The 21,789-nt window shown below is 55.2% G+C and overlaps 2 protein-coding genes across 6 annotated transcripts; both read left to right on the top strand.

The window, feature by feature from the left end:
* Nucleotides 1-12,225: 12,225 nt before the first annotated feature.
* On the top strand, nt 12,226-20,181 carry Septin5 (septin 5). 5 transcript variants are annotated; one of them, XM_021645201.2, is made up of 12 exons: nt 12,226-12,368; nt 12,517-12,527; nt 16,608-16,704; nt 16,787-16,873; nt 17,087-17,210; nt 17,295-17,429; nt 17,518-17,635; nt 17,726-17,827; nt 18,512-18,608; nt 18,705-18,840; nt 19,034-19,136; nt 19,254-20,181. In XM_021645201.2, the coding sequence occupies exons 1-12, from the start codon at nt 12,326-12,328 to the stop codon at nt 19,308-19,310; spliced, it is 1,110 nt and encodes a 369-aa protein (XP_021500876.1). In that variant the 5' UTR covers nt 12,226-12,325; the 3' UTR covers nt 19,311-20,181. The 5 variants fall into 5 exon arrangements, with proteins under 5 accessions (XP_021500876.1, XP_060226029.1, XP_060226026.1 ...); XM_060370046.1 differs by having other exon boundaries at nt 12,291-12,368; nt 12,517-12,555; XM_060370043.1 differs by lacking the exon at nt 12,226-12,368 and having other exon boundaries at nt 12,496-12,555.
* A 91-nt stretch (nt 20,182-20,272) lies between these two features.
* Gp1bb (glycoprotein Ib platelet subunit beta) lies at nt 20,273-21,549 on the top strand. The gene is made up of 2 exons (XM_060370047.1): nt 20,273-20,407; nt 20,651-21,549. The coding sequence occupies exons 1-2, from the start codon at nt 20,398-20,400 to the stop codon at nt 21,259-21,261; spliced, it is 621 nt and encodes a 206-aa protein (XP_060226030.1). The 5' UTR covers nt 20,273-20,397; the 3' UTR covers nt 21,262-21,549.
* Nucleotides 21,550-21,789: the final 240 nt, after the last annotated feature.

The raw sequence follows: 21,789 nt of genomic DNA, 5'->3' as shown, positions 1-21,789 counted from the left end.
TGCTCAGTAGAGACAGCCAAGTTCACTTAACAAATAATGCTAAAGCTGCTAGATAAACTGAAGGAGGAGGAGGAGGACCCTGGCTCTCCGCATAGCATTGCACACACACAGTCATTCAGAGCTGGGCACAGCAGTATACATGTAAACCCAGCACTGGGCAATCAGAGACCGGAGAACTTGGCTTGAGACCAGCCTGGGCCGCATGGCTAGATTCATGGGAGCTGGGGTAGAGTACCCATTTAGCCCGTGTGGGACCACAAGCTCTAGGCTCAGGCTTATCTCCAGAACATTACAATAAATCCTAATCCTAAAAATACCAAAACTATAAAGCTTCTTGAAGACACAGAAAATATATTCATGACTTTGGCATACAAGTAGTCAAAGGACACAAAAAGCATAAAATTTAGAAATTGAGCCTGGTGGTGGTGCACGCCTTTAATCCTAGCACTTGGAGGGCAGAGGCAGTTGGATCTCTATGACTTCTGGGCCAGCCTGCTCTACAGAGTGAGTTCTAGGACAGCCAAGGCTACACAGAGAAACTTTGTCTAAAAAATATATAGTTTACCAAAATTTTGAGTATCTATTTCTCAAAAGACATCATTTTTAGATTGAAAACCAACACCCTGGAAATAAATCTGACACTGAACTTCTTTTTTTTTTTTTTAAGTTACTTGTTTTTATTTTATGTGCATGTGTTGTCTGCATACATGTTTGTATATCATGTGTGTACCTGGTGCCTGCAGAGGCGAGAAGAGGGTGCCGCGTCCTCTGGAACCAGAGCTACAAGTGGTGGTAAGCCACAATGTAAGTGCCGGGAATGGAATGCAGGTACTCTGCCAGAGCAGCCAGTGCTCTTAAACACTGAACCGTCTCTCTCTAATTTGGGGGGTTTTGTTGTTTGTTTGTTTGTTCGTTGAGACAGGATTTCTCTGTGTGGTCTTGGCTATCCTAGACTCGCTTTGTAGACCTGGCTGGCCTCGAACTCACAGAGATCCACCTGCCTCTGCCTCCCGGATTGCAGGCGTGTGCCACCACGCCCAACTCTCTTTAATTTATAAATTACATTTATTTCTTCATTGTGCGTGTGCACGTGCACATGAGTGCCACGGGACATGTGGACATAAGCAGCTTTCAAGCCTGGGTCCCCTCCTTCCATCGTGTGAATCCCAGGGGTCAAACTCGAGTCATCTGACTTGGTATCTAGCAGGTTTACCCAATGATCCATCATGAGATGGATGATGCCCATTCCTGAATGGGCAGGTTTGAACAGACATTTCACAGAAGAAGACTCACAAATGAGAATGCGTCCTTCACAAGGAGTGGAGAGGGATCCAGCATCTTGGTCGTCAGGCAAACACAAATGAAGACTGTGACAATATACCTCTATATGTGTTAGAGTGGCTAACGCTGACCCTAACAAGGGTTGGTGAGAACACAGAACAGGTTGGACTCTCATGACTGCTGGTGTGAATGCCACACATTAAAACCGCTTTGGAAGCAACTTTCCAGTTTCTTTTTTTAATTTTAATTTTTATTAATTACACTTTATTCACTTTGTATCCCCCCTTTAGCTCCTTCCTTCCTCCCCTCCCAATCCCAGCCTCTCTCCCTTTTCTCCACACATGTCCCTCCCCAAGTCCACTGATAGGGGAGGTCTTCCTCTCCTTCCTTCTGATCCTAGTCTATCAGGTCTCATCAGGAGTGGTTGCATTGTCTTCCTCTGTGGCCTGGTAAGGCTGCTCCCCACTCCGGGGGAGGTGATCAGAGAGCAGACCAATCAACTTTCCAGTTTCTTATAAAGTTTTATATATATATATATATATATATATATATATATATATATATATACCATTGAGATAGCTGAGCCATTTTACTCGCAACTGTATGCCAGAGAAAAGAAATACAGGTCCTCATAGAGATCCATCTGTACTCGTATACGTATAGCAGTTGTATTTGTCGTAGCTAAAGCCAGGAAATGATTTACCAGTTAGGCCCTAGCTGCTAGGGCAATTGGATATCCATATCATATTTGTTGAAAGAGTTCAGATGAGACACAGAGAGTGAAGTGTAAGTGATATGTGGAGTTTAGTGCAGAGCAGGCCAGCATACACATTCAAGGCGTGAGAGTTGAAAATGGCCAGAGACACCTATGCCTCCTCTACATTATAAGTAGAATTTAAACTAAGTTCTCTGAATCAAGCAGATCTCCTGAGGGCTTTCCTTTTTTCCTGTCAAGGTGACTGATAGCCTGTTGTATATGACCCTTATAGAAGGAAACAATAGCATGCCTTTGTTCTTTATCAGAAAGCTTCCTCTAGACAGTAACATTTTATGAGGTTCAGGGAACCTGGAACCAGGTGTAGATAGTTACGCATTAACGACCTTCTAAGCAGTTCAGGATGTCGCATCTCCTCCCAGAGCCAGCGATATGACTCAGGTCCCGTCCCTCTGAGCAGTAATTAGAGTCCTGCAGTCTTGGTTTCACAAGCTGGTGATTATAAGAGAGGGGTCCAGTTCCAATGTCCTCTAATCTCAGTAATAGCTAACCAGCCACCTAAAATATAAGCAAACAAAACCTCAGCTTCAATCTTGTTCCTTCTACAAAAGCTAAATCAAAATGGAATTGTGTGTGTAGTGTGTGTGTTTGTGTGTGTGTGTGTTGTGTCAGGTGCATAAAGAAATTATGGGTATAGTTCTTATGTGTGTATTCACAGAGGCCCTTTGTGGGGGTACTTTTTTGCTTTTGTATTTTGTTTGTTTCGTTTTTGAGACAGGGTATTACTATATAGCCTTGACTGTCCCAGAACCCTTTATGTAGAACATATTGGACTCAAACTCAAAGAGCTCTGACTACCTCTGCCTCTGCAGTACTGGCATTCGGTTTTAGATACAGGATAAAATTGGCTGGCTCAGCCTCCTGGTTCAGGGAGAGCAGATACCAGACCTTGCCTGGCTAAAGCCTTGATTTTTAAATTATACAGCCTATGATGACTGGCTTCACAAAGAATCATACAGCCATGCCGGGAGACAGATAAGACCAGAAGTCAGAGCTCAGATGCCGGAGTACTGTGGGATGACGGGATAATACGTGATGGTAAAACCATTTGCCACCAAACGGCCAGCCCCCTGAGAGTACGCCCGCCCCTCTTGATGTCACAGGCCACAGCACAGCTTTGAGCAGTTGGCTGACAAACAACAACATGCATCTAACTGTAGACAGAAAACAGGAACATCAATAGGCTAAAACCCCAGCGATGGCTGATGCTGGCAGTGCTCTTTCCGTGTGACACCAGGCTAAGCTTGTTAGCTGTTATCCCTTACCGGCCTTGCTGCCTCCAGAGAGCCAGGTCAGCTGCTGTCCCACATCACAGTTGAAGAGCCTGTGTTCAGGGCGTGTGATGCAAGAAGGTTGGACCATTTCCTCACACTTACATGAGCCTTGGCAGATGAGAGTTGTCGGATAGCATCAGACCTGGTGATTATCACCAGGGGATGGGATGAGAGGACGGTGAAGGGAGTCATTAAAGAGGTCTAGTGTCTAGTGCATGGCCTGCACCGCCTCTAGCATAGACTGGCACTTTCCTTGGCTGCTAACACTCTTGGGAGCTTCTTAGGGGTGGGCTAAGAAATTTGTAAAGTGGTTTGGTTGTTTTGTTTGGTTTTTTATTGTACATATATGATACTTTGCCTATATGTATGTCTGGAGCCTGAGGAGGGCATAAGAGTATGTCCTAGAACCAGTAGTAAGCCAGCATGGAGGTGCTAGGAACTAAACTCGGGTCCTCTGGAAGAGCAGCCGGTGCTCTTAGACCCTGAGCCACTTCTCCCGTCCCTGTACTTCAGGTTTTATTCAGAGCATTTGAACCAAAATGTCATAGCAATGAAGTTCCAGCGGAAGCTGTTGTAGGGAGAGAAACATGGCAGAGAACATGGCAGGTTGTCCTTCTGGCTTCACACAGCTGCCAGGTTTAGGTCCGGTAGGGACCTTAAGTCTCCTCACTGAGCACAGTTGTCTGGCTGTGTCTTTAGACTTCTGGAGAGCATCTGGGATGCCACCACGCACCTCCTTGAGACTGGAACTTCAGTGTACCTCTGAAGAGTTTAGACTCTACTTGCCCAGACCAAAGATGCTGATACACAGTAGATTTTTAAGTTGCCTCCCTCTAAGTTGTCAAGAATGAGTTTCTGTCCTGTTCCTGCTATGGTAATCAAGACGTGTCCCCATCCAGGGAGCTGTGTGTTCTGCTGGGGAACACTTAAAGAAATGACTTGGTTGGTCCCTGTCACCCACCTACCTGGTAGGTATGGGGCTACCCTGGTAGCCCTTGGGAAACAACTGTGACTCAGTAGAGGTGTTCTGGAGGATAAGGAAGATGTCACTACCCCAATCCCTGTCTGAAAAGATAGACTCTGAGCTCAGTTGAGGCTCATCTTGCAGCAGCTCCATGCATGGATTTTTCTATCCTCCATCTTGAGGTCCCTGGTCTCTCTCTCAGAGTGCTTGTATGGAGGCTCTTTGCAATCTGTTGCCTCAGAAGCATAGTAGCCATGAAAGCTGAAGAGTCCTAGGGTAATTCCAGCACTGGACAAACAAGATGCAGCCAGGCCCTACACTGGTCAGCCCTGGAGAGTGCACACTTTTCTTGGTCACTGCTTCCCTTCCATGGGCAGACTGGCTCTGCATGGTAGACAGCCTGTCTCCATTGCCTGGGGACTTCCTTTCTCCCTTAAGAATCCTCAGCCTAATCCCCCCCCTATACAGCTCTCCCAGAATACTCCCAGTAACCATTTTGAGGTTCAGGGTTGAGTTTCCCAAGACACCAAGTTCAAGGGATCCCACGGGTACGTGCGGAGCCAGTCTTTCACCCTGAAAGAAACGTGGGATCCACACAGGCTTGTTTGTCCTTTCTGAGATGGACTCCCCTGTGTGAGAGCTGAGGATGGTGAAGAGTCTTGTGATGGTGGACAAAGGACAGAGGAGAGTAGGAGTGTCTAGGAACAGCTCTCACATCCTGCATCTTCACGGTCTAGTCTGAATGTCTCTCAAATGCACATGTGGGAGGCAAGCAAAGTGGCTTGCTCCTTTAATCCCAACGCTTGACAAACATAGGCAGGTGGATCTCAGTGAGTTCAAGGCCAGTGTGGTCTACAAAGAGATTCCAGACCGGCCAGGGCTACTCAGTGAGACCCTGTCTCAAAAAACAAATGGAAGGAAGGAAGGAAGGAAGGAAGGAAGGAAGGAAGGAAGGAAGGAAGGAAGGAAGGAAGGAAGGAAAGAAGAGAGGGAGGGAGGGAAGGAGGGAGGAAAGGAAGGAAGAAAGGATGGATGGATGGATGGATGGATGGATGGATGGATGGATGGAAGAAAGGACAAACAGCACACAGGTTGGGACCCTCCCCGTAAGGTGACAGCGTTGTGAAGTGGGTCAGTGTCTCTGTCACTGTACTGAAGATTCTGTGACAAAAACACTGTCTGTGACTTGCATGTCAATGTTCTTGCTCCTAACTGCCTCCCCACAGCAAGCCATGGGATCTGGAATTTCCTCCCTGAGGGAGTTCTTAGCAAGTCTCCTCACCCAAGAGGGTCTTGCCCCATACCCTGGAGGAAGGAGGTTCAACAGAGGCCTCAAAGAATGCCCAGTAGACTGGCCCTGCTGAGTTTCCCCGCCCAGGCTATTTTAGCATTAGACAGGCAATGAGCTCCTTACAAAACAACAAAAGGACAGGCTTTGGGGAGCATCCAAATCACTGTGCACATGGGGTGCCTGAGGGTGGTGCCCGGAAAAGGCACAGAGCAGCACTCCCTCCTCCCATGCCTCCTCGCATCCCTGTAATCTTTGCCGTGTTCTTTAAAAGAAATAGTAAACATAATAGTTTCCTGGGTCTTGTGTTCCCTCAAACAAATTAACCAATCCTAAGGAGGGGGCTGCAGAATTCTCAGTTGTGGAGAGTAGGTCTAACACTGCCCAGAAATCAGAGCCTGTAGGATCTGAGACTCCTTCCCAAGTTGAAACTGAAGTTGAGGACACTCAATTGAATTTGTGGGTCCCTGCAGAACCGCCTGCCTGCTTGTTGGTGGAGAAAATACCTCTTAGGGCCTTAACCCCCGTGTGGATTGTGGTATGGGGCACAGGGAAAGCAGGCAGCTTGTCTTCCCAACACAACGCCTGTGTCAGTGAGCTTTCATTCCTATAGCAAAATAACTGGGGCAGGCCACCAAAGAAAAACAACTAGGTTTAGGCTGGTGAGATGGCTCATGGCGGGGGGTGGGGGGTGGGGGGGAATGCACTTGTCACACAAACCTGACAACCTGAGTTCAGTTCCCAGAACCTGCCTGAGTGTGGAAGGAAATGACTCCACAAGGTTGTCCTCTGACCACCACCCATCTCCCCTCCACTGATAATGATACATTTTAAAAATACAAATTAAAGATGCTTGTTTAGTTGACAGGGTTGGAGATTTAAGGACCAGTTGCCCATATCTTTGCAGGCCTGTTGACCACTATGCTTTAGCATGGCACATGACAAAGGTACCAGTGTGGGCAGCACTGAGTGACCACATCTTGAACAGGAAGGACAGAAAGAGACCTGAGTGTAATCAGACTCTGGCTGCTATAAACCCTCCTTTGAGAAGTCCAGGGCCCATGAGGACATTAATCTCTTCTGAGAACTGTGCATCCAGTGAACCTCCAACCTTGACCTTCTAAAGGGCAAAGGGCACACCACCACCTTTCGTACCATCATGCTAGGAACCAAGTTTTCTTTCATTTTTCTTTTTCTTTCTTACTTTTTTCCTTTGTGGTTTGTTTGTTGGAGATGGGGTTTCTCTGTGTAGCCCTGGCTGTCCCGGAACTCACTTGGTAGACCAGGCTAGCCTCAAACTCACAGAGATCTGTCTGCCTCTACCTCTGCCTCCTCCCAGGTGCAGGTATTAAAGGCATACACCACTCCACCTAGTTTACATGGGACCACTTAGAGACTGCCTTTAGAACAAGGTAGGGTGATGGCTCAACTTCAGCCTAGGGAATGGGCTGGGTAGCAGGCACATGTGAGGGCTGGCCCTGGCTAGCCATCAACTTTACATGTCCACCTCACCATTTTCCCCCAGCCAAGCAGTGTCCAGGCACCCAGGGTATGTCTCTCTCCTACTCAATGGTACATGGCTCTGCCCTGCCAGACAGCAAATAGTTGATAGGAATAAATGGGTAATGAGCAGAGACCATATTGCACCCTTAAAAGTGTGAGCAGAAGGTCTCTATCCAGGCCAGCCCCACTGCTGGTGGCATCTGCTCAGTGTCCCCTGTGTCTGCCTATGACTCCCTTCCACAAGCCAAGGTGTCCCTGAGCACAGTCAGCCAAAGGCAAGAGAGAGGCAATGGTCGGCTGAGCTGAGACCTTCAAGCTCCTGTCCTTACCAAGATATGGCCAGTCACCGAAGCTTTGAGACTCACAACAGTGGATACCTGCAGTGAGGGCCCTGGCGGACGCTTCCCAGTGCTGTTCTGCACGGACTGCCCCAGCTGCCACACCAGTCCTGAGCAGTGCCAGAACTCAGCCAGAGCCTGGGAGGGAGTGTTGGGTTACAGTGTCACGAGGCCAGAGCCCTGCTTTGAGGCCTGCTTATTCCAGAAAGATTTCCAGGTCTGCGGCGGCCTAACACTTGCAGGCAAGGTCTGGTGGGATGCAGTGGGGAGCTGGAGAGCCCTGGGAGCCCCAGTGGCAATGGCACAGATGAAGCTGGCTCATGGTCATTGTCACCGGTGCTCTGGCCTCTGCACCATCTCACATTTCCAAAACACATATTCTTGTGAAATTCATTTGAAAAGACTTATGGCAGGTGGTGGTAGAACAAGCCTTTAATCCAATCCCAGCACCTGGGAGGCAGAGGCAGGCAGATCTCTGGGTTTGAGGCCAGCCTGGTCTACATAGTGAGTTTCAGGACAGCTACACAGAGAAACACTGTCTAAAAAAAAAAAAAGGAAGACTTTATATGTGTGTGCCTACATGGATGGATGGATGGATGCATGCATGCATGCTATATTCATGAAGGTGCCTGCAGTGGACAGAAGAAGGGACTGGACTACTGTAAGGCGGTCAGTTGTACGCCACTCAGTGTGAGTGCTGGGGACTTCGTCCTCTGCATGAGCATCAAGTGCTCTTAACTGCTCAGCCTTCTTTGCAGCCAATGAGAGATTTTTTTTAAAGCCCCTCTGCTTCTGGGAGAACCTTGATGTTGCCCCACTTCCAAAGTCACTTATCTTTTTCTTCCATCTTTTGCTTTCCATAAAGCCCTAGAAGCGCAATGAGGTCAGACAACCTGAGGTGTGGGGTACAGGAGCAGAGAAGTGTCCAGTCCTGTGCATGCACCTGGGTAGCTCAGGGACAAGTAACCATGTCTGTTACAGTCCTCACGCTCAAGGGTCCCGGACTGAACTGCACACTATCTCTCCCCCAAGACACTGCCCCAGAGTAGCACAGGGGACTCTCCAGCTTGTCAGATGCCTTGAAGGCTCCTTCCACCTCCTTAAAGACCCAGGCTGTTCTGGGTCCCCGGCTGGCTCCCTCTCTGGAAGCACAGACACCCTTTGTAGCACCTCTCCAGCTGCCCAGTGTAGTGTTCAGTGTGGACCAGGGCTCAGCCTGCCGAGAACCTTGCAATGCACACAGGCAGCTTTAAACAGACTAAGTCAGTACCTCCCTGGCAGGGGCAGCTGCTGCAATTCTGTGTCCTTCCATCACTTGTCTTTGGTCATGTGGACTTGTGCATGATCCCCTTATATTCTTCCAGCAAGGAAACCAAGAAAAGTACTCTCTCGTACATTTTAACGTCCTCACATCGCTCCTGTGTTTTGAGACAACCACTGCCTTTTGGGGCAGAGAGGACAACCCTGAGCCTTGAGTTCCTGTAGATCCCCTTTGCAAGATGCTGTGTGTATCCACTGCACAAGGGGAAAGGTTCTGGACTTGAGACTGCAGTCTCCTATATCTGACTCTCTTCGCTGGCCTTTCCCGCCCGCTCCACTTGCCATCATGCTGGGCAAGCATGAGCCAAGGCTTTCCTGGGTGCTGGACTGGGCTCATCACTGTGAGCCCAACAGAGCTCACATGAGCCAGCTGTCTGATTCTGCAGAACTGGGTATCACCGAGTCTGACTGGACAGTAGGAGCTGGGAACAGCACTGTGGCTCTGTGGGGACAGCACCACACCTGGGGCAGTGCAGACCCCAAGGCACACTCGCAGGAAGCTGAAGGGAGCACCTCCTGGTGCAAAGCCCTCAAGTGCAAGAGGACAAGTCCAGGTTGGTCTGGCTCAGCGAGGGCAGCAAGAGCAGCAAGGACTGTGTGAGAACAATAACCCCAGAAAGACAAAGGAAGGGTCCAGGGTGAGACGGGTCTTTCTACCGGAGGTGAAGGGAGAGGGGACAGAAACACAAGCATAGGTTGTGGGTAGGCCAAGCCCCTGGCTGGGCGGGGCCAGGTCACACCCTCTCAGAAGTGAGGCTGATTTTGATCTCATGCGGGTCCCCAGCTCATTCTGACCTGCACTTGCTGTCCTGTGCTTAGACACAGAAACTGGGGATCTCGGCTTGAGACCGGCCTCTTCTGAGGTGCTTATGGAGACAGCCCCATAGAAGGTCTTCAAGTTGGGGGGGTCTCACCTGCTGCACACACTTTGACCTTCGCCCTCAACCTCAGACGTGAACGGCGATAGCAGAGTAAACATTCTAGAATTTTGTCCCTGTTGGCCCCAGTTGCTCTCATTTTCGTTACCTGCCTCGTTGGGTCACGCGTGGTCACTATGGCTTGCACCGATGCGCTCTCTCCAAGAGATCCTTGCTTACCCCAGCTGGCCTTCAAGTGCCAGGGAAAAGCCAGCTCCCTCTGCAGTTCGTGCTGAGGGGGAGACTCAGAATAATTTCACAAAAAGAGAAGGGTTGTTTTTTTTTTCTTTTTTCTGAAAAGTAAGCTATTTGTAGCCCAAGTTGCTTGAACAGATTTTTCTGGATGTAGCTTATTTTTTCACTCATTAACTTCTTTTCCTTATGAATTAAAAAAAAATAGCATTTTCCCCACGCAAGAGCCTTTTGTTTACATCTCTCTGTACTACAGCCAGCACTTGTGACAGCAGGGCGAAGAGGGTGCCCGCTGGGAAGGTGGTTTTCCCTAAAGCCATCGCACCCTGAGCGGGAAAGCGCAGGTGTCTGAGTCCCCCACTCCTCCACTTCCGTGGCCTCCCCAACACCCGCTGGAGCCCACCAGAGGATGCTGGCTCTGCTTTCAGATCAACAAGAGCCGTACAGTAGTTGAGTTCAGACCTCGGCCCCGGCTATTCCAGCCAGAGTCTGTGGCCTTTGTGACGCTCCCACTGTCCACATGGCAGAACTGGGGACAGGTCTACAAATCTGATGGCTCAAAACGCCTTCGTGGCCTGTTTTCCTGACCTCAGACATGTCCCCTGTACACACAGTATCTGTTGAGTCACAGGAGTTGTCCCTTCTGAGCACACAGGGCAACCTCGGTCCTCTGTGGGTGACTTGAGGCTGCCCCCGGGACTTGCTTACAGCCATAGGTGACCTGAGTCCCAGGACCAGGGGGCAGGTCCCACCTCTCCACCAGACTGAGCATCTCAAGCCAGGATGCCCCTAACTGCGTCCTTTAAAGTGTGGCTCCCAGGCCTCAATGACACCAGTCATTCATTTCCCATCAAGCACTGGTCTCCAGCCCAGCTGCATGTCTTTGAAATATAACCTTTGAAGTACACTTACCTTTTTAAAAACCATGCTTGCACGACGAAGCTCCCTTGCTTGTCTCCCAGCTCCGCAAGCGTTTCACTAGTATTTCTTTTCCTTAATCTTTTTTTTTTTTTTTTTTTTTAGTCAAACCCTTGTGTCAAGGCTCTTCAGAAGTGTTGTCTATTCCTCTTCTACACACAAGCCTCTCTCCCTCTAGCCCAAGTGCTACCCCCTAACTAGAGGCCACTGGAAGTGACCCTCCTACCAGAGCCCCAAGGAAGATTCTTTGTTTCTGCCATCAGAGGGACAGTGACAGCCACGAGTGCTAACTGTCCTACTATTCCTTCACGGGTTTCTCCAGACTCAGAATGGATAAGTGCCATGCTCACAAGTTCTCACATTTTGAGTGTGTCTGCCCCTGCCCCAAGCTGCCCATATTCCTTTATCAGACTGCCAAATTCCCCAAAACTCCATAAAAAGGGCAATGGTGAAGCCAGACCTGAAGGATGTGTAGACACTTGCTGGAGTCATTAGCCCAGTGTTTCACTACAAAACTGTTTGATCGTGGGTGCCCTCCGAATTCCAAAGAAGCGCCGCACTGTGTCACGTACTCACCGCACCTGGTCCTGGGGCTGTGGATGAAAGGTTGGGACCACGGAACATACCTACGCCGGTCAAGACTCTCTGCCGGCGTTCAGGCCAAAGGCACCTGGGCATGTGACAGTGACACAGAAGGGGGGAGGCGTTCACACTGTGGATCACTTAGTCCCGTCTACTTACTGAAGATCCTCCTGGTGCCCCTCAGCCCCCTTCAACTCCTCTCCAGGGAGGTAGCTGGATAGAGCACACCTCACAGAAAACCGGCCCCAGAGCTGGAGCAAGGAGGGGCTTGTGATTGTGCTTCAGATTGTGCCTTTCTGGTCCCACGCCTCCAGTACTCTCATTTTACTGTCCAGGAAAAGAGGCCATGCAGTCACACCCTGCCATGTGCTTTGCATCTTGCCCAGGTGTGTGTGTGCCCAGCGTAGGGCCCCTAGTAGCCAGCAAACTGCAGGAGAGCTCAGATTCTGGACTTCTGCCCAAGAAGTATCAAGAGCAGGGCTCCCAGGTGCATCTCGGTGGGGTGAAGAAGGGTACCTATATCCCCTGAACTCATGCATCGGCTGCATGAAGCCAGTCCGGGGACAGGTTTTATAGAAAGGCTACAATGATGGAAGCTCAGAGGCCCAGGAACAGAACGAACGGGTTCCAGCGACAGCCAAGGGAGAGCGGAGTCCAGGCCTGGGCTAGATAACAGGAAGGGGAGGGGTCGTTCCGGACAAGGCCGTGGGAATAGCCCTGCTGCTCTTCAAGCAGCGTAGAGAACCCGAGGCCTGGGGGGGACCACAGCGGGACGCCTCAGTCCCCGCCCCCACCGGCCTCTCCGGGTCGCGCGTGGGCGCGGCGGGCGCCGATTGGCTGGCGGGCGCGCGGGCGGGGCGGGTGGTGGCGGCGCGGAGGGGCGGGTCACCCCACAGCCAGCCTCGGCCTCCACCGCTGGTCGCCGAGCCCCGCCCGCGCGCCCGCCGCCACACGTCCCCCGCCGGCGGCCACCATGAGCACAGGACTGCGGTACAAGAGCAAGCTGGCGACCCCAGGTGAGCCCGGCGCCTGTCCGCGTGCCCTCGCGCGCCTTTGTTCCCGCCGCCCGCCCGCCTCTCACCGTCTGTCTCCGTCTCTCCCCTGCCCGCCGGCCCGGACCCTCCCGTACCCGCCCTGCCCCGGACCACGACCTGGACCATGCAGAGGACAAACAGGTACCGGAGCCGCGCCGCTCAGTCAGTGGTGAGACCCGAACGGCTGTCACCCATTGTGGCACCGATGCTGGTGGCGCCCAGGCGTGACCCCGCCCCCGCCAGCCGTCACCCAGCCCTGTGGCGTTAATCGATTGTCTGCCGCCGCTCCTGGGGCTACGGAGGGGAAGAGTGGGCACCGCGTCTGGCTCCCTGACCCGCACAGCGGGGGCCTAGGAACCTCCCCAGAAAGGGAGGCTGGGTTGAGGGCCTCTCTCCTCTGGTCCAGAGCCAGCATCCCCTCCTTAACCTGACCGGAAGGTCACGTGCTGGGGGTCCTGGGTGAAGCTGTAGTTTTGACAGGCCAGGAATGGAGTGGGGGATGGGGAAAAGGGCGGTGGTCTACCAGTCTCCTGAGCAACATCATGGGGAGCCTCGGCTTACCCCACTTCATGCCCATGCACCTTTGTGCTCTTCTCTCCCACACATAAATTCATGCTCACTAGTCTTTGGCAGAGCCTCTTCCAAGACCTGGAACTTCCAAGGCTCCCTATCTGAGTCATCCCAGTGCCCAGCACTGGTCCTCCAAACCTTGAGTACAGCCAAGCTTGTGGCCTTCCAAAGGGCTAGCCTGATCCCCACCCTGATGAGAGTGCCAGGCTACTGGGTAACCTGTGAAAACCCCAAGGAGCTGAGGGTTATGAAACCGGAGCGGTGTGGAAGTGGGTGACCCAAGGGGCTGTCCGCTGTGGCTTAAGCTAGGCCATGTTTGAAGAAAGAAAAAAAGGCCCCGTTCTGTCATCAGAAGGCCTTGGCAAGCCTCGCCGGGGATGGAGGCTCACCCCAGACTACTAGACCAGAGTGCAGCCGGCACAGCAAAAGCAGCTAGCAGATGGGATGGGCCGGAGAGTCACTAGTCTCCTGGCAGGGACATGCCCCGCCCAAGACTGAGGAGGCTCATGGGGATGGGGCTCCCCCAGGAGCCTTCCTAGGGAACTGCCTCCCATTCTCATCTTCAGCAGGCCAGACAAAGCCTGATGGGGACTTATGCCACCTGGCTATTGTGTAAGGGAGGGGGAGGGGGCCAGAAGCTAGGGAGGCAGGGACCTGGGTTTCTCCTAGGCCTCTGGAAGGTCCTCCAAGTCACCTGGCTTGGGTACCTGCTGCTCAGCACCCTCCATGTTCTCCTGCCCGGTTGTGCCAGGATGGAGACCCCTCCCCTTCCTGCTGAAGTATGAGCTCTTCAGGCCTGCATCTGGCATCCTCTGAGGTCAGTTAGGAGCCAGCCTTACCCCATTCCTTATCCCCAGACCCAAAGGAAGAGAGCACTAGGTCAAAGACTGAGTGAGCCCCAGAAAAGAGCCTGCGGGCCTGGGGAGGCAGCACACAATACCTCAGTGCCCTCGATGGTCATACGGAGATGGGGCTTAACCAAGCTTCTCTCTGACTCTAAATGGGGGAGGGGGTTAGGGCAGCAGTCTGTGTGGAAGGAGGTTGTCTGTCTGCCCTTTGCACCCACACCTCTTCTTGGGCAGTGATGGAACTGTTGGTTGTGTCTGCAGAGCCTACTCAGAATTCTGAGGCTGGAAAGCCTCATGGCTCTCACTCTCATGAAGAGGTGGGCACAGCTGTGTCATGTGGCTTTATACCCCTGGGGAATATCTATTGAGCCTCTGGGGCTAGAAAAAGGGGAGTGCACAGCCCCTCCCTTAGGGCTTCTCCAGGGAATACACAGGCTGTGATGGCCTGACTGGATGATATTCAGATAAGCTGTGAATGGGGAGTATGACCTTTGCTGTTTAACTGGGACTTCTCCAAAGGAGGCCCCTTCCCAATGGACAAGTTGAGCCCAGGCCAAGGCTGTCTGTGTGGATGCTGAGAGCTGTGTCTGCAGTGGTTGGAGCATGGAAGGTGGGTGGGACTCACACAAGAACCAGTAGCCATTTTTTGGGAAGCCGGAGCTGGGAGGCTGCTCCTCAGGCCTGGGATGAATGGCTCTCCTGTTCAGCTTCGGGCCCACACTCCTCCCCAGGTGCCAGTCACGGTCAGGCCGCATAGCCAGACCCAGGGTGGAGGCCCTCCAAGAAACCAAGAGGGAGAGGCTTCTTGGAGGAGGGGTGGTGCCGCATGGGGGAGGGAGGTGGCCCTTCTTGCCTCCTGGGGCTGGTGCTCTGGTTCTGGTGGGGTTGGAAGTGAGGAGTAAGGAACGTTTGGTGGCTCAAAGAACATGGCTTACCAATTCATCAGAACCTTGTGGTTCCTGGAACATCTGGTACCTAACCGGATGGCATGTTGTGGGCAGTTTTGCCTAGCTGCGGGCTGGCCAAAGCTTCCAAGCTTGGAAGGAAGTGGGCCATCTGAACTCTGGCCACTACATCTCTCGCACCCTTTTGTTTGTTTTTTGAGACAGGGTTTCTCTGTGTAGGCCTGGCTGTCCTGAAACTCACTAGGTAGACCAGGCTGGCCTCGAACTCATAGGGATCTGCCTGCCCCTGCCTCCCAAGTGCTGGGATTAAAAACGTGTGCCACTCTGCCTGGGCCCCTGGCCCAAGGCAAGACTTAATAAGGAAGATGTACTCTGACCTCAGCGCGTATGAAGACGTCACGCAGGGAAAGAATTCCCCCAACCATGGCATTTGCACACGCTGGGTAGAGGGGGGTGTAAAGAAGCGTGAACCCCAAGGAGCGGGGAGGGGGGTGTGTAGGGGTAGTTTGTTCGCCATGGCACGGTTGGGGGTGAGGGTTCGGGTGAGGTGCGAGAAGAGTAAGGTGTTGGCTGGGGCCCGGTTCCTTCGCGGTTGCGGGTGGGTCCGGAGCGGTCTGCAGCGCCCTCTGGTGGGCGCCAGCCGCGCGGCGCCCTGGAGGTAGATCGGCGACCGCGGACACCTCGCCGCCCGCCTGCGGACGGTCAGGACCGGGCCTCGGGTGCCACCGCTGCGCTCCGGGTACACGCGGCGCCCCCGCCCGCGCGCCTCTGCTGGGCCCTGCCCATCGCAGCTGTTTCCTCGAGGCTCCACCCGCGGCCCAATTTCCAGGCGACCGTTTCCCGGCTACGGCGGTCGGGGCGGTCCCCGCCGCCACTGCCGGGGGGTGGAGGGGCGAAGCCCCGCCCCGAGTTCCAGTGCGCGAGCCGCTGCTGAGGCTCCACGCGGCCACAGCTCGCGGCCCCCGCGCAGAGGCAAGGGAATGGCTCGCACGGTTTCCGAGGTCAGGGGCCTACCAGGTGGGCGACGCTCCTTCTCTGGGCCCCAGTTCTCGGGGTTTCAAAACCCGAGCCAGAAGAGGGCTTAAGAGCAAATTTACCCAGCTCGAGATCGCTGGCCCCGACTGGCCTGCCCCCGGTGTAGGGTCCGAACGAGGCGGGCAGGGTCGCCGCGATGGACACACTGGCAGCACCCCAGGACCGCCTGGTGGAGCAGCTGCTGTCTCCGCGCACTCAGGCCCAGAGGCGGCTCAAGGTGTGTGTGTGTCTGTGTGTGTGTGCGCGCGCGTGTAGATAGGGTGGAATGTGGGTCATGTGTGCATGCTTGTTTGGCCAGGGCCCTCCAGCTACCAGGGAAGGCGGCAGGGGCTCTCGGGGCAGATGTCCACTAGGGGATGGGTGCAGGCCGCGCAGACCCTTCGGCGGGGGAGGCTCGGTACAGCAGCCTATAAATAGCCCTTGCTCGGATGCTGCTTCTGGAATCACCACCCCCAAGCTTGGATCTGGGCCAGACAAGCCACCCACCCCTGGATACTCTGAGGATGAGTTTGTGCTGAGGTCTGCCGGGTCCTTGAATGTGTCTGAGGGGTCTTGGTACTGATTCCCACCACCCACCCTCGGGGACTCCTGTGGGGCTGGTGTAACTCATTTCCCACCCCCATCTTGGGTCTCCGCTGAGGCTGGGGCAGGGTGCCTTTTCCGGCCACCCCCTCACCTACCTTCCTCCTGCTGGCGTTTGCCCTCCAGCACTCACCCCGTCTTTGTCTTTGTCGATGACATGCCCCTTCCTAGGGGCTGCGCTATGTGCTCGCCCGAGCCACATGAGAGGTAGGGCCTTGGGCTGTCACTGGAGAGAGAGCAAGGCTGTGCTCCTGACCTGCCGCAAACACCCCTGCCCTTAGGACATCGACAAGCAGTACGTTGGCTTCGCCACACTACCCAACCAGGTGCACCGCAAGTCAGTGAAGAAGGGCTTCGACTTCACCCTCATGGTGGCAGGTGAGGGGCCGAACTTCTGAGGCCACAGGTCAGACCATCTCAGTCCAAATCTAACCCAGCTCTTCTCTGTTCCCGTGGCCAGGTGAGTCCGGCCTGGGGAAGTCTACCCTCGTTCATAGCCTCTTTCTCACTGACCTGTATAAGGACCGGAAGCTGCTGAGTGCTGAGGGTGAGTAGCTTCCATACAGTCCTCACCCTTGCCCTGATAAACCTCAGAGGGCACGCTTACACTCTGCTTGAGGCAGGGGTCCCTGTTTGGGGGTGGGAAGGAGTGACCCAGAATATATAGTGAGACAGCCAAGGTGCCGGGGTGGGTAAGGACAAGGCTTCTCGCTGGCTTCTTGCTGGCCTGCAAACACTGCCTCCCTCCCTCCTTCTGCAGAACGCATCAACCAGACCGTAGAGATCCTGAAGCACACAGTGGACATTGAGGAGAAGGGAGTCAAGCTGAAGCTCACCATTGTGGACACACCGGGCTTCGGGGATGCCGTGAACAACTCTGAGTGGTGAGGAGCGGGTCCCCTGCCCCCCAGCCAGCACGACCTAGCAGGCAGCTCTCAGAGCGGGCCTCATTCTTCCCCCGCCTGTAGCTGGAAGCCCATCACTGACTACGTGGACCAGCAGTTTGAGCAGTATTTCCGTGACGAGAGTGGCCTCAACCGCAAGAACATCCAAGACAACCGGGTGCACTGCTGCCTGTACTTCATCTCTCCCTTTGGACACGGGTGTGTAGCCATGCCCGGCTCTGGTGGGTGTTCCCGTCATTGCACCACTGCCCCCCAACAGTGCCTATCCTACCCCTGTGTCTGGCAGGTTGAGGCCAGTGGATGTGGGTTTCATGAAGGCTCTGCACGAGAAGGTAAACATCGTCCCACTCATCGCCAAAGCTGACTGCCTGGTCCCCAGTGAGATCCGGAAGCTGAAGGACAGGGTGCGTCTTCTGTCGCTAAGAGGGGGCCTGGCCAAAACCTCCAGGGTTGCTGGCCAGTGCCGGAGTCAAGCTCTTGCCCCGTTGCTGCAGATACGGGAAGAGATTGACAAGTTTGGGATCCATGTGTACCAGTTTCCAGAATGCGACTCCGACGAAGACGAAGACTTCAAGCAGCAGGACCGGGAACTGAAGGTGAGCGCGTAGCCAGGAGGGGTGAGGGCAAGGAGGCGCTGGGGCAGAGCGCTCTGCGGGAGAGGCCTGAGCACCCAGGTCCAACCTAACGAGGGCAGGAGTCGTTTGTTCACAGAGTAGAGGCACTGTGCCCTACTGTGTCACAAGGGCTGTAAGGGTCACTTGTATCCACGTCTAGTCTGCGGTGGCTCATTCGAACCTCCCCTGGGCGCTCACTAGAGTCTTTACTGGTACCGTTCTGACCTGCATTCTGATCAGCCCAGCGGCCCAGAGATGTGCCAAGCCCTAGTTCCCAAGATTCAGAGCTCCGGAGCGTGGTGGCTTTGAACACCCCAGAGGCTGGAGAGGTGGTGACAGAGAGCTAAGCCAGGAACTAGGGGCCACTGCACCAGAAGCAGATGGGCAGGGCCAGTCGGCACCAGTAAGCGTGCTCTTGGCTGACTTGAAACGTGGAGGAAGTTCTGGGAAGCATCCAGAGCCAGAGAAGTGCACAGCCTGGCGGAAGCCCCAGGGCTTTAAGCTATGCAGTCTTTGTGGCTTTAGTGGGTTGCAAAGGCACCTAAAGAGGGGCCACGCCAGAGGACGGGGATGGTGGCCCTGCTGGAGGGACCACGCCCCCTCAGCCTCTGCGCCTGCGCGCTCTTACAGACTGGGCTGGGCTGGGTCCTTGTTCTCCTTCCCCAGGAAAGTGCTCCCTTCGCTGTTATCGGCAGCAACACTGTTGTGGAGGCCAAGGGGCAGCGGGTCCGGGGACGGCTATATCCTTGGGGGATCGTCGAAGGTGAGATGCGGCGGGGGTCGGGGGGGGGGGGGTCCTGGTGCCGGTGGGAGGCTCCCCTCGGCTGAGGCCTACTGCTTGTCGGCTCCTGCCCCACAGTGGAGAATCAGGCGCACTGCGATTTTGTGAAGCTTCGCAACATGCTCATCCGCACTCACATGCACGACCTCAAGGACGTGACGTGTGACGTGCATTACGAGAACTACCGCGCCCACTGCATCCAGCAGATGACCAGGTAGGCCTCTCCCGCCGGAGCTGGCACTCCCACCCTGCTCCTGGCGCCGCGGAACCCAACGTACACTTGACCTCTGTCCCTGTCCCTAAATCATCCGAGCGGGGGGAGGGGGTTGATATTAGCAGAAGCCGGCCAGGCCTCCCCCATCTTCCTAAACGGAACCCCGCAACAGCGCAGCCTTCCCATTCCACAGCAAACTCACACAGGACAGCCGCATGGAGAGCCCCATCCCTATACTCCCCCTCCCCACCCCTGACGCGGAGACGGAGAAGCTCATCAGGATGAAGGATGAAGAGGTAAGCCGAGAGTGGGGCCAAGATTACGCACTGGAAGGGTAGGGAGGAGAGGCGGAGGGCGGGGCCAGACCTCCCCTACCTTCTCTTACTCTGATTTGGGTCGTCTCCACCCACCAGCTAAGGCGCATGCAAGAGATGTTGCAGAAGATGAAGCAGCAAATGCAAGACCAGTGACACCCCGCCCCAGCCCCACAGTCGCCAAGGATAGATGGCCAGTTTCCGCGCTGGCCCCTCCTACCCCTGGATCCCAGACGGCCTGGACCTAACCCTAATCCAAAGTGGCTTTGACCAGACCGTTCAGGCCTGGAGCCACAGAGCCACCACCCCCAGATGACCCTAATTTATTCTCAGCATCCACCCCTCCCGGTCATTTGTATCTGCTTCCGAGTGGTCTGATCCACAGCCCCTCCCCAACCTCCTGGCCCTAGCCCACCCCCGCACCGCCTGTCTAAAGGAAACAAGTTGTGCACAACCTCCAAGGTCTCCCCTCCTAGAAGATCACTGACCCCAACGGCCAACAAGCCGGGGCAGGGGAGGGACAAGGATGCAGGATCTCGGGCCCATTTCCCAAGCTGGTGCTGCGGGAGCCGAGTTGGGAGGCCCCCTCTGCCGGTTCCAGCCGGCTAAGAAGCAGATGCTAATGTCCTGTGTGCGGAAGTAGGCCGGATCCTCCCTTACTCCCTAACCACGCTCTGTTCAGGACCAGAGCCCATGGGGTTTGGAGGCTGAGGCCTTTAAGAAGACCCAGACCTAGAGGCTTCTGGGAGGAAGGTGTCCTGCAAGGCACCTCTTGTGCCCCTTCCTGGTCGACCTGAAGGACTCCAGGGCAGCAGGACGGGTTGTCCCCGGTGCCTAGACTACTTTCATCCACCCATAGGTCAAGGTCTCCTCTTCCTAGCGGCTCTGTTGCGCTGCGGTCCCAGCCCTTGGCCTCCTCCATCTCGCCGCCCGCATGATCCCTCCCCACACATGTTCCGTTTTGTTCGGTTGTGAATGCCGCGTCCTGTCCTGGTGACAGGAGAACAAAGTTGGTGAACGTCGCAAAGTTGGTGTCCGAGTGTTCCATGAGCCCTTGTGAACGGGCGGGGGCGGAAACCCGGGCTGCCTGCGGGCCCCCGCGATAGTACCCTATCTGCCGCCCGCAACGCCCTTGCGCGCCGGCTCGGAGTTATTTCTAGCCAGGCGGCAGAACTGCGGTCTGCTGCTGCAGGCTCTCGGGCCAACGCCACTCCAAAACGAACTGGGCCGCCATCCTCTCGCCATGGGCTCCTGTGAGTTCTGGGGTCGGGTCTGCAGCTTTCTGGACAGAGAGCCACGTCAAGTGTTCTAGTTTGGGCGGCAATAGGCAAAGGCTTGGCTCAGACTTGGAGGGAAACCCCAGACAGCGTGGAGGGTGGCCGGGGTGGAGGGACGTGCGGACTCGCGAGATGCCGGCGGTGCGCGGGGGGGGGGGGGGAGAGCTGCTCCGGCGCTCCCGGTGATGCTCCCGGCTCACCCTAGCGCTTCTCTTCCAGGGCCGCGCGGGGCGCTGAGCCTGCTGCTTCTGCTGCTAGCGCCACCCAGCCGCCCAACCGCTGGCTGCCCCGCGCCCTGCAGCTGCTCGGGGACGCTCGTGGACTGTGGGCGCCGTGGGCTGACCTGGGCCTCGCTGCCGGCCGCCTTCCCCTCCGACACCACCGAACTGGTGCTGACCGGCAACAACCTGACGGCGCTGCCTCCCGGGCTTCTGGATGCTCTGCCGGCGCTGCACACGGCGCACCTGGGCGCCAACCCCTGGCGCTGCGACTGCCGCTTGTTGCCGCTGCGCGCCTGGCTGGCCGGCCGCCCGGAGCGCGCGCCCTACCGCGACCTGCGCTGCGTCGCGCCCCCGGCGCTGAGCGGCCGCTTGCTCCCCTACGTGGCGGAGGAAGAGCTGCGGGCCGCCTGCGCGCCCGGCCTGCTCTGCTGGGGAGCTCTGGTGGCGCAGCTCGCGCTGCTGGTCCTCGGGCTCCTCCACGCGCTGCTGCTGGCGCTCCTGCTGGGTCGCCTGCGGAGGCTGCGCACGCACGCGCGCGCGCGCGCCATCCGCGAGTTGTCGCTCACAGCCCCGCTGGTGGCCGAGCGGGTCGGAAGCGGTGCCTCCTAAGAAAGGACAGGCGCTGGACGACAACGGCCTGCAAACTTCCCAGGTCCCTGTAGGCGTACCCTCGCCTTCACCTGGATTGACCTTGGCCTCTGCCCTTTCCCAGTCTCCCAGACCCGAGCTCAGCAGGTGGTGAATCCACCGTGGGGTTGGCTATGTGCTGCCAGCACTTCCAGAGTGAAGACTACCTGAGTCTTCAGAGCCTAGGGAGGCAGAGCGGTCCAACTCGACATTCTGCAGTCTCCACCTGCCAGACTCCCGCACTGAATAAACCTTTCTCCTCATCTGGCAGTTTCTGTAACCACCTGACCTTGCCAACTCCCAGAAAGGGCCTGGGGGATGTTGTTCCAAAGGGATATAACCACTTCTTCCTGCACTGCCAAGCTGGCCCAGGGCAAACAGGAGTCACTGGATTGAATTCCCTGTACCCGGCTGTCCTCGAGGCCATTCGCAGTGAGGATGCTGTGAACAGAGAGGTCCCTCTGGCACTTAGGAAGCTTGAAACTTCGTGCCTCATGTCAGAGGGGTCGC

Source organism: Meriones unguiculatus, chromosome 17 (assembly GCF_030254825.1).
Source record: "Meriones unguiculatus strain TT.TT164.6M chromosome 17, Bangor_MerUng_6.1, whole genome shotgun sequence".
In the NCBI taxonomy this organism is placed as follows: domain Eukaryota; kingdom Metazoa; phylum Chordata; class Mammalia; order Rodentia; family Muridae; genus Meriones; species Meriones unguiculatus.
This window is presented reverse-complemented; position numbering and strand designations above follow the sequence as displayed.